General features: G+C 34.9%; 1 protein-coding gene across 1 annotated transcript; it reads left to right on the top strand.

Annotated features, from left to right (window-relative positions):
- Positions 1-5,320: 5,320 nt before the first annotated feature.
- On the top strand, positions 5,321-9,344 carry LOC128226629 (atrial natriuretic peptide-converting enzyme-like). The gene is made up of 7 exons (XM_052936589.1): positions 5,321-5,384; positions 5,889-6,090; positions 6,393-6,539; positions 6,811-6,915; positions 7,127-7,240; positions 7,475-7,585; positions 9,083-9,344. The coding sequence occupies exons 1-7, from the start codon at positions 5,370-5,372 to the stop codon at positions 9,217-9,219; spliced, it is 831 nt and encodes a 276-aa protein (XP_052792549.1). The 5' UTR covers positions 5,321-5,369; the 3' UTR covers positions 9,220-9,344.
- The last annotated feature ends 2,842 nt before the right edge of the window (positions 9,345-12,186 follow it).

Below are 12,186 nucleotides of genomic sequence, written 5' to 3'. Positions count from 1 at the left end.
TAAAAATATTACAACTTCAAATATAATTTTAAATAAAAAAAGGAATGGGGGCTATTTGACTAAAATGGGGGCGTTTTGACCAAACTGGGGGCTATTTGACCAAACTGGGGGCTATTTGACTTGGGGGCTATATGACTTGGGGGCTATTTGACCAGGTTCCCTTTTTTACACCGTCACGAAAGTTGAAATTCTTAATGATTAAGTCTACTACTTAATGGTTGCCTTTCTGCAATTTCATTTGCGTAAAATGTAGGTTGTATTCTAAATATAACTCAAACAGTCACGTTTTCCACACACTCAAATTTCCCATTGCATATCATGTATTTTAATCTTTTGTTGAAAAAGATGCTACTGTTTACATATGATCAGTTCTTGTCAAAATACACATTGATGGAAAGAGGATGAGTAAATATACATACTTATGATATACATGCGTGGTAGCCTTCAAGTTTTAAAGTTTGTAGAGTTCAATTTCGATGCCGGTTACGCTGCATGTGTAGCATGAACAGGTTTTGAAAACTTGCACTCCCGGCTAGGTAATGTTTGTGTTTGCGTTACATTTTCGGTCCATCAGGGGCGCTCGTTTATAAATAAAGATGCCAATATTGAATTCCAGAAAATGATGGTGGGATCCTTTGATAGGGGTAACATAACATTGTTTTGGTAAAAATGGGGAAAATATTAGCACAATTATTTATTTATTGTTAACTTTTTCATACTTTTTATTAAACTATTTAAACCTATCTACATGCTCATGAATGGCACTGTATTGCTTTATTTGATACATGTAAAGAGGTCAATGCTCCTTCTTCAAAATTTTTTAGGGCAATATTTTGTTTAATATACACTTTATTTCTGCAAGGTAAACTATAATTCTATACCCAGACCTGCCAACATTGCTGACATAATAATTTTAGCTTACTGACTAGAAGTTTAATGCAGTAGCTACATTTCCCATGATTCCACCGGTATTTGGTAACTGAAATTCCAAGATGGCGGCTAGGGTCGGTAAACAAAAGGCAACTAGAAATCAATAATTGTGTTCTCTGGTATACAAAACTTACTGTTACTGATGGTAAAATGAGTTTTCTTAAACATGAGTGGAATTTAAAGAAGCTTGCATGTAACTTGGCCAAAATTCCACTGGATAGTTTCTGAATACACCGGTAATTGGTACATCCAGGATAATAAATGTTTGTTTCTTTTTCGTGAAGAATCGTTACTTTATGCTGAAGACAACTCTTAAAGTGACACTCTTATTTAAAATCAATACAAACACATGTATAACACACATAATTTTGAGTGGTAAACCTTCAACTACCTACTAAATAATACATTTATGGAAAATATTAATAACTGATGACAATATTATAACCGTGTATTTAAAACCTGAAAACGAACACATATTTAATGATCGGTGAATGCTAAAAGATTTACTGCGAACTACTATCGTCTCATAAGGGAGCAATACTGTGTTTTCTGCGCATTTCTCTCAAATTTAACTCGGTATCCTTCATAAGCACCATTGTTTTCGACATTTGTTCATCCCTTTTGGTATATTAAAACAATTGTATAAAATGTGTTAAATCTTATTTGGGGGTAAAATTGATAAAGTAAATTGCTATAACTATAATTGCTATAGCTCCGCTCCCTTAGGTTACTTATTCACGAAGAAATTACTTGAATTATTACACGATAACCTATACTTAATTTGACCAGATTCTTGGTGTATATATAACACTAGTAAATTGTCATGAAAATGCTGTCCTTTATAGACTTTTATAACATTAAATCGGAATCTTCCATCGGCATATCGACATATCATTTTAACATTTGACGAACTAATGCGCTCACGGGCGTCTAAGCCTCAGCGCTGTTAAAACTTCGGTGGTCAACGACCTAATTTACATTACCAATCTGCTGTGTTACGGACTCATTACTACGGCATGCTTTCTTCATGAGTAGATGGCTAAAAGAATCTCTGTTATTAGTTTTCATAATATGTTATGCGATTAATATAGTGCGAGTAAGCTGCGTTTTGGCGAAATTACGCAATTAAATTGAAAGAAATGCATTTTTTTTATATCGACGAGTTACAAAACGCAATATTAAAATATGAACACGCAAATAGTGTACTTAATCAAAATGAATAAATGTTTATATCTGTGTTCACATTTTGGCCGCGGCCGGGGATCTTACTATCGGATTAGAATAGAATCTGGGTCATCGAATTCGAACAGGTTTATTCTCCGGAAATTCACTTGGTTAACCCGGAAAAAGACATTGATCGTATTGAAGATGCAATCAAATGCTATTTTGGCGTAAGATATCAAACCAAAATGTTCTAAATGAATTGATAATATTTCATTTTACCCGTTTATCCCGGGGTTGTTGTTTTTGTGATTGTAATTAATTCATAAATATGGTTTATATGTTTGAGATAGCCTAAACCGGCGCTTACTTGATATCAAACCATTTACTTTTGTAAGTAAATACTAACAATCTTAAACCATCACTAAATGCATATTATACACTTTTACAATTAAAATCAAAGTGCCTAAAGCGTTGGCAGGCTTTTGGCATGCCACGATTTGTGAGTAAAGTCATGTAATGCCGAATGAAACGTAAAGTGTGTGGCAATTTCTTAGTGTATCTTAGTAATTCCGGCCCATAGGATTTTTGCGCCAGGATCCTGTCATTGGAGAAAGAGACATTATACATAAACTTTATTAACATATCCAATGCATTTTGCTGGATGCATTTTAGCGGACATACTGGGTCCTGATAGTAAATTAAATACGACTCAGTCATGTTTGAAGTGTAGAGTAGATTTGACTAAAATTTCATTAATGCTTTATCCGTGACAGTGCATTGTTTATGAAACCAAAGTTCCAGTAAAGGTTTCGTATGCAATACAATATTACTCCTTACTTTTGCAATATTTTTTGTAATAATTTGGGTATTCCATATAATTATTAAATAAGTATTCAAGTGACTGACACTACATGGTTTTGATTTAGTTGAGTATCAGCATAAAAAAATAAAAGTATTTGAGAATGAATGCATGAGCATGCATATATCATCTTTAAATGTTTATGATAATTTGTTTTACAATTGTAAACATGGTATTACCCACAAGGCGGCATATTTTACGTGTTGTATGTTGATTTTCAAAAGGCATTTGATTCTTTATTGGGTCACTACAAACTTTTTACTAATATGATAAACAAAGTAAAAAAAGGTAAACTCATAAATGTAATAATATCGATGTATTCTAAACTCAAAGCTCATGTTAAATGAGATAGTTCTGGTTGCTCTTTTGATGACGTCATAACAAATGATGACGTAAATACATTTTTTTATGCTACTTAGGTTTTTTAATGTAATAATGGGACAAGGCAGGGAGATTTGTATTCTCCAATTTTATTCAATCTTTTTATTAATGATCTACATGTATGTCAATATCTTAAAGATATTTCTAACCAGGGTGCTTTTATAACGGACAATATTCCTGATATACACTGTTTACTGTACGCAGATGATGTGGCAAATTGTGCTGATACTGCTATAAATCTTCAACGCTATTTCCGACTTCTGTAATGAATATGGGGTGTAGGTTTATCTGAATAAAACTGAAATAATTGTATTTAGAAACGGAGGCCCATTACGCCAGTATGAAAATTGGACACTTAATGGTAACGTTGTCAGAATTACATCGATATACAAATATATGGATTTATTATTTACTCCAACATTATCCTGGTCTGCAGCTAAATCTAAATTAGCAGCTCAGGCAAGGAAAGCTACTTTTTCAAATAAAAAACATCAGTTGTCATTTGGTACGTTTATTAACCATAATGATTTTTTTTATCCCTTTTGATACAATGGTCTCCCCGATATTGACATTTGGCTCAGAAATTTGGGGTTTCAAGGAATGTAATGAGATTGAAAAAGTACAGCTTTTCTTTTGTAAATATTTTCTTTGAGTTAAGAGTTCTGTAAATAATTGTGTGGTTTTAGGTGAATGTGGTAGGTTACCAATTTTCACTATTTATGTCTCGAAATGTGTAAATTATTGCTGCAAAGTATTACAAATGCCTGAAAATAGATTTCCTAGAAATTCATATATTATGATAAAAAATCTGGATAGTTTAGGTAGGAGTACTTGGGCAACTTATATCAAAGAAATATTGTTTACATATGGCTTTGGGTATGCTTGGGTTGCCCATGATGTTTGTATCATTTTAAAACAAGAATTGCTGATTGTTGTAGACAAACATGGCTTGATGATGTAAATAATTCCTCACGTTGTGATACTTATAAATGCTTTAAGTCTTTATTGAATGTTGAAAGATACCTTAATATCAGTTTACCGTTTACGAACATTATTGGCTAGATTTAGAACCTCTAGTCATAAACTCCATATTGAAATTGGTCGATTTTTTTAGTATTGATAGAAATGATCGCTACTGTATTTATTGTTTATTGGACAAAGACATAATTGTTATTGAAGATGAACGTCATGTATTTTTAAGTGTTCGAGATTTAATGACATCCGGGAAAATATTTGACTGCTTATCGTGGAAATACTGACACAGTTCATTTCTATAATCTGATGACATCGGAAAATGTTACCCATATTAAATCCATTGCTCTTTACGTTCATAAACTCATGTTATTTAGTTACATATATGTATTGTGTTATATTTTATTTACATTGTAACATGTATTACGGGCTGGGGGCCTTTAATTGAATAAAATTTCGTTCGTTCGTGACAAGACGTGGCAGGCCGAACGCCGTTAAACGCATTTAACGCTTTAGGTGCTTTGATTTTCAAATTATAACAAAACGCCTCGAACGGTTGAATCAATCCTGGCTGCTGGGCCGCCAAGATTTTATCATACATTTTTAAAAGATATCTAGCCATAAATGTTAACAAATAATTATTTTACTTTATAATTATACTTTCTAGTTACAGACAGTAATTTTCCTATATATGTTTAAGTTCACCATAGTAACAATTTTCGAGCGCCAGGGAAACAAACCCCATAGTACAAACTCACTCCCAGAAATATGGTTGGAACAAACTTTGGATAGGACAGGTGACACAACCTACCTCAAAATTGTTTCCAAAACTGAATCTGAAAAGGTACATTCGTGGTGAAATTAATATCCATTTTAAACGAATTCAACTAATATATATAAAGTATTAATCTGAAAAAAAGTGTATACAACCGCGGCACACCTTTAAAATTTAGTATGATTAATTTTTGACTATCTTCCGCAATTGGAAATACATTTTGTTTAACGACTTATTCGGTAAATTGTTACGTACTAAATCAATAAGACAAGTGTGTTTACCGCTAACATGGTTTATAAATATGTAAGTACAAGTTTAGTTATTTGTAATAGTTGTGTACTAGAAGTACAACCTAGAAGTACAACCGGGTAGAAAAAAAACATGTGTCCTATGTCACTCTCGTATTTACGTAAGACTTAAAGTGACACTCTTCTTATTCAGAATCAATACACACACATACAAACAAATGTACAATAAACACACATACACACAAATGTATAATAGACATAAATTTTGAGTGATAAACTTTTAACTACTTACTAGATAATACATTTACGGAAAATATCAAATGGTTGGTGAATGCTAAAATATTTTGTGCGATCTACTATCGTCTCATACGGTAGTAATACCGTGTTTTCCGCACCTTCATTTCAAAATAATTTTGGTATCCTTCATAAGATCCATTGTTTTCGACATTTATTCATTATTCGTGGTATATTGAAACAATTGTATTAATTGTGGTAAATTTTATTTGGGAATAAGAGTGCTTATTGAATGCTGAATACATACAGTTCACATTGTGTACAGGAATGGTCGGTGGTTCTGTTGTTGCTATTGTCTATTGCTACGGACGCCTGGATCTTCGGCAAAGAGGATAACAAGACCCCCGGGCAGACGGGGAGTAGTGGGGATAGGAAGCCCTCTGGAGGGACACAGCCGGGGGAGGCAAGGGACGACAAACAGCCCCCGAACAGGATCAACATTAGATTAGCCTTCCGACAAATATTACGTAGGTTTATAAATGCCTTTGGCACAAACATTCTAAAAGGCAATCAGTTATAATAACCTAAAAGTCGTCCTCTACCGCGGGTTTGTACAAGGGAGATGCTTCACATGTACACACACAACCTTGCTGTCAACCACATTGCAAGAGCACAATTTTCACTAGTCTCCAGAAGTTGTAATAATAATAATAATAATAATAATAATAATAATAATAATAATAATAATAATATTAATGGTACATAATAACATAAAACTCATACACATGATTAGATTTTATATGAAGCGGCACTAATCTTATGTATGTAGGCACGTGTAAATCTGAGCACAACTACCTGTGTGGGTTCGATCCCCGGCACGAGATGCAGGATGCCCGGTACCCCCGCTGTGTGCCCCTGGACCGCCGCTGTGATGGCACACCAGACTGTCCCCTTGCCGATGACGAGCTGGGTTGTGGTAAGAGAAACTAGCTTTATTAAAGCCACTACCGTTTTCTTCAAATAAATCATTTTTATGAGTTTGTAAAACATTATACATGAATCAGAACCTACTCTATGGCACACCAGTATGCAGAACCAGAACCTACTCTATGGCACACCACTATGGCATATATATATATATATATATATTTATTCGAGCGTGTATTTAGTAATTAAAAGATACGACACACTACACACGCTATTCGATGCGGCACTAATCTTGCCACATTCAAGTCTCCGTTTTCCAGAGCCCGCGTGCGGCAAGAACCAGGTACGGTGTCCTGAAGGGGGCTGCGCCACAGCCTGTGATGGTCTCGCCGAGTGCGCGGACATCCAGGACGAGATACACTGTGGTACTGTACTGTACTGCAAATATTGTATTAATTTAATGAATGAAATGTTATAGAGCCTTTCGATATCATATCCAAATAGACCTAACTAACGTTCAGATATATACATGTATTCTATTTTTGTACATAAAATATCAATTCTACATCTAGTTGTGCATGAACTCCGTTAGTGGTTGCCATGGATACATTTGATACATTAAGAAACCGCTTTCAGCGCCACTGTGTCATGACGGGGAGGTCCGCTGTCCAGACGGCAAATGCGCGGTCATCTGTGATGGCGTCGTGGAATGTTCCGGTCGGGAGGACGAGGCCAATTGCACCAGGAAATGTACATGGTCGTTTTTAAAACATTTAATTTACTGCGCATGAACCTTGGACATTTAATCACTGTCAACACACGCTGGCTGTTATTAGTCTCTCAACATAAAGTTGATATGTATTTGAAATTGTGGTAATTGAAGATAGTGTTTGCATTATTGTAACGCCTACACGAGTGAAGTCAAAATCAGCTTTATATTTAAGTCGTTATAACTGAGTACATGTATTTTATCTGTGTGGGCAGATGGGACGTGTCCGAGCGAGGAGGAGGTTATCTGTGCCGACCATTCCCGATGTGCTCATGTGTGTAACGGGATACCAGAGTGCCCAGGCGCGGCCGACGAGATCAACTGCTGTATGTTTTACGGATTTCCATTTTTTTTATTAAATTCACGTAATACCTTATACGTAATGAGACTGCATAGTTTTTTATTTGTGCATGTTTCGATTCATTCCAGTCATTTAAGTTACGGGAACGAATGCATATAGAGTTGGTGTTGTTTTAGACATATGCTCAGTGTTTAAAAGCGCATCTTTTTTGCATCACAGTAATGTACATGTATATACAAGTATGATATTTTACAAAATAATAACAACACTAGAAGTGTATGTATGCTAACGTTCGCGAATTGTTTCGTGTTAACCACTAAATTTTCGCGATAATTATCTAGCTATCTAGTTAATATTCCCAAAACGTTTTCGGTAAGATAAATATCATAAGACTACAAACTGGCTTGAAGGTGCCCAGAACTGCCACCTGTTACCTGTTTAAGCTGTACAACATTAACAGGTTATCTAGTTATGGTTTGCGAATTCCACTTAATAAGTAACATACTTACTGGTTAACTACATAAGATTCGTGTTGCCAGTTATGTATAAATATATTTATATAACTGTTTACCTTATGGCAGTAATATGCCAACACAGTAATTCACTGTTTAATAAAAACTGAAATAAAGAAAAAAAAGTTATCACTTATAAAACATTATCGTTATAAAATGACCGAAGACCTTTAAAATAACTCGCTCATGGTTTGTAAATGCCTTTTTTTAATTACGGCATAAAGTGTGGGTAATCATAAGGAGTGTTAAAACAGAACAAAAAAAGCTGGAACCCTTCAGAAAATGTTGATATTTGCTCAAATATCGTCTTTGAAGACCACAATTTTCATAAGCGTTAATCGCGCGATTGAAAATTAATTACGGCTGTGGTGTTGCGAGTTTGCTTAATATCAAGCGATGTTATCAATGTATCCGTAACAGGTCAACATATCCACTGCTTTTGTTGAAGTTCCGGTGGGCGTGTAGACTAGCCGGCTGCTTTCTTTTTTTTCTTGACTTTACCGGCGTGTGTTCGAACCCTACTAAAACCAAAATACTGTTTTATACTACAACTGTATTTTTTTCTGCAATTTCGATATCAAGGAGTAAAATAATGATAAAATAAGTGTTTTCAGATGTATTGCCGGGAAAACTAATTTTTGGTCCAAAACATGAGCGAGTCACTTTAAAGCTAAGGCAAAAAATATATCGATCATATGCAGTTTAAGGCTCAATACGGCTACAATCATTTATGGGATATTGAAATTGAATGTCAATGATGAACGTGAACATAACTACAAATACAACAATGTAATCGCATACTTTACAGAAAGTTTGAATCATTCGGAACTCCTCGGCCATTTTATCGAAAACAACCTAGGTTGTTTTCGATAAAATGGCCGAGGAGCTCCGAATGAGTTTGAATCTGTTCATTGACTACGATTTTAAATATACTTAGCATATATCCATTTTGAATCCTTACAACATGAAATCCTTGCAAAATTACTATTGTATTTTCATTGTATAAACAGTGCCCAAGTGTCCGAGCGATTTTCACGTGATCTGCCATAATGGCGCATGCGCACGGCCATGCGACGGAAATCATGAATGTGAGAACGTGACGTCCCAAGGCTCACCAGACGAGATTTTCTGCAAGCTTACACCATGACCAGTTACGTTGGCTCTGAATCATCGCCGTTGTTTAAGATATACCCGATAGTGGTTTCTCTGCAGTTTTAGACACTAGTTCAACTTTGTACCTTTACAAACAGCATTTTTTTTCGATTTCGATATGAGTGCTATACTGAAATATATCTTATACCTTTAATTTCACTTTAATGTTGAAATTCAAAGTGATTCAATCCAGTGTTCATTTATTTTCTCCATCTGGTGTATGTTTATATGCATTTATCAACTTAAACGATGTCAAGACCGGCGCATGTTTTAAATACATGCATATTTAAAACAATAACCAGCCTTACCTTCGGAAATTATATTTTGTCTAGTGGCGTAACCTCTGTTTTAACCAAACAATGTGTACAGGTTATAGTTGATTTATAACATATTTAGCAATTTATCCCAACGGATTTTATTTTATTTGGTAATACGTGAACTATTACCGGCTTTTATAGTTCATCGATCTGAACGAGCCAATTAGAGCCATGCATTTCGTGCACTCTATTTGGATTTTGCCCCTAGGAAGGGCTGTACTCATTCTTGTATATGTTTTAGCTTTTTGCGAGATGTTGCCTTTGTGGTGTTAAGGAAATACTTTATGTAGAGCGGCCTTTTTAGCTTTTCGAGATGTTGCCCTATGTGGTGTAAGGGAAATAGCTGCTGCATAATGCGACGCGTGATACCGTGAAGAGTTAATCATAACCATGTTCGATCGTTTTTGCTATGATTTTAACTATTGCCAAAGCCGTCTAAGCCACTGGGTTTCCGCGTTAATTCACTCTCAAGGGTTCGGGTATTTTAGTGAAAACCTAGTGGCGCTAAAGACTTTAGATCGCGTTTAAACATGAGCGATTGTTATGACATGAATGTGTAGCGCGCCTAATTATGAATATTTTTTTGTGATAGAGGAGAGATAAACGCTACAATTCATATCCTGAGTATTCAAGGTTTATTTGGTTTCCAGCTACTTGTAAGTATGGAAGTGCTTGCGAATATGTACGGACAATTTGAAACGTTCTGCCATTCACTTGAACAAAATAAAAATTCGAAAAACAATTTACAATTGAAAAATTCTTGAAATTAGTGTTAGTAACGTGAAAAGCACATGTACACACTAATTAAATGAAAATCCAGGCGGTAACTTATTAAAAAGGTCAATAATTTGTTTTGTTGTTATTTCTTATATATGCGTGTATGCTGTTTCAGATATACAACATATGTATTTGTACATATGGCATATACAATATACGCGTGCGTGCTCGAGATATACAGCATATGTATTTGTACATATGGCATATACAATATACGCGTGCGTGCTTGAGATATACAGCATATGTATTTGTACATATGGCATATACAATATACGCGTGCGTGCTCGAGATATACAGCATATGTATTTGTACATATGGCATATACAATATACGCGTGCGTGCTTGAGATATACAGCATATGTATTTGTATATATGGCATATACAATATACGCGTGCGTGCTCGAGATATACAGCATATGTATTTGTACATATGGCATATACAATATACGCGTGCGTGCTTGAGATATACAGCATATGTATTTGTACATATGGCATATACAATATACGCGTGCGTGCTTGAGATATACAGCATATGTATTTGTATATATGGCATATACAATATACGCGTGCGTGCTCGAGATATATAACATATTTATTTATATATGTGAGATATACAATAAATATATTCGTATATATGAGATATACAATTTATTTGGGATATTATGATAGGACGCTGTTCTGGTGACCTGTACCACGTCGAGTTCGGTGTATAAACACGTATCCGTCGAGACCGCAGGTCGAGACAGATACATGTTTACTCACCGAACGAGACGTGATACAAGACACCAGAAAAGCGTTTTATCATAATATTCCATTAATTATATACCTGCCTATTTAATTATTCGTTTAAGTTTTTATTTATTTTTTTTCGGTTTCAATTTGATTTACATTTACCGCCATCTGCCATTATGAATTCGAATGTGCCACGTAGTTTTGTGTAATGAAGTCAAGGGAGGCTAATACAGCGAAACGAAGTCAAAAGTTACAGAAATCACTTTATTTAGCAAAATAAGAACCAAATAATTTGTGTTTTAGCAAAATAAACAAATTGCTTTTACGAGAACTGTTATTAAATGTCACAGCACAAAATAACAACAACAATAAAGCGGTACTTCTTTTACGAGTATACACTAATCGTCACTTTCTGTAGACGTATAAACGCAGCCATTTTTAACAAAGTATATATTCGTGGGATTTTTTGACGATCACAATATGCAGAACTGGGACGTTCGTGAGTCAATCGCTATTTCTATCGATAACGCGAATGCGCCTTCTTCTTTGTAATGGCGAGCTTCTTATATTTATGATAATGAACATGGGATAATGGAACAATTTATGGACTTCGAAATGGCAAACAACTAGTTCACTGAAGTAGAGCTCTGTCTAGATTGGAAGTGTTCTCTGCTTCGTGCTTATCCTCATGGTTCTTTGAAGAACACGAGAACCATGTTCCTGAATATTTACCTGCTTCTGGAGCGTGAGTAAAGTTAGATAGTTTAATGTATTTAAAAGTTTACAGGTTTTACCACTTTTGTTTGGTCACGCTATTTTTAGCGAGAGTAGTTCAGAGATAACACACGGTACTCGCATGATACGGATTCAAAAAACGACAGTATCATGATACGGATTTTTCAATACGCCGTGCTGTATTTTCACTGTTGGATATGGAAAAGGAATTTGATAGGCATATAATAAATGTATACATGCATGCGGTATAAAAACACGTATGGGTGTACGAGATACACATGATATCAACGCGTATATGATATATGCAAAACGTGTATGCGTGTATGAGATATACAATACATGAATGCGTGTATGAGATAAAAATAAACACTACATGTATGCGTGAATGAGATATACAATAC

This window comes from Mya arenaria, chromosome 3 (genome assembly GCF_026914265.1).
Source record: "Mya arenaria isolate MELC-2E11 chromosome 3, ASM2691426v1".
NCBI lineage: Eukaryota > Metazoa > Mollusca > Bivalvia > Myida > Myidae > Mya > Mya arenaria.
Note: the sequence above shows the minus strand (reverse complement) of the source record. Positions and strands in the feature narration are given on the sequence as shown.

Bases quoted from the DNA above. Each gene is read 5' to 3' on its own strand.
- LOC128226629 (XM_052936589.1), top strand. The intron at 6,540-6,810 runs GTAAGAGAAACT...TCCGTTTTCCAG, and splicing joins CGATGACGAGCTGGGTTGTG to AGCCCGCGTGCGGCAAGAAC. The intron at 6,916-7,126 runs GTACTGTACTGT...AACCGCTTTCAG, and splicing joins CCAGGACGAGATACACTGTG to CGCCACTGTGTCATGACGGG.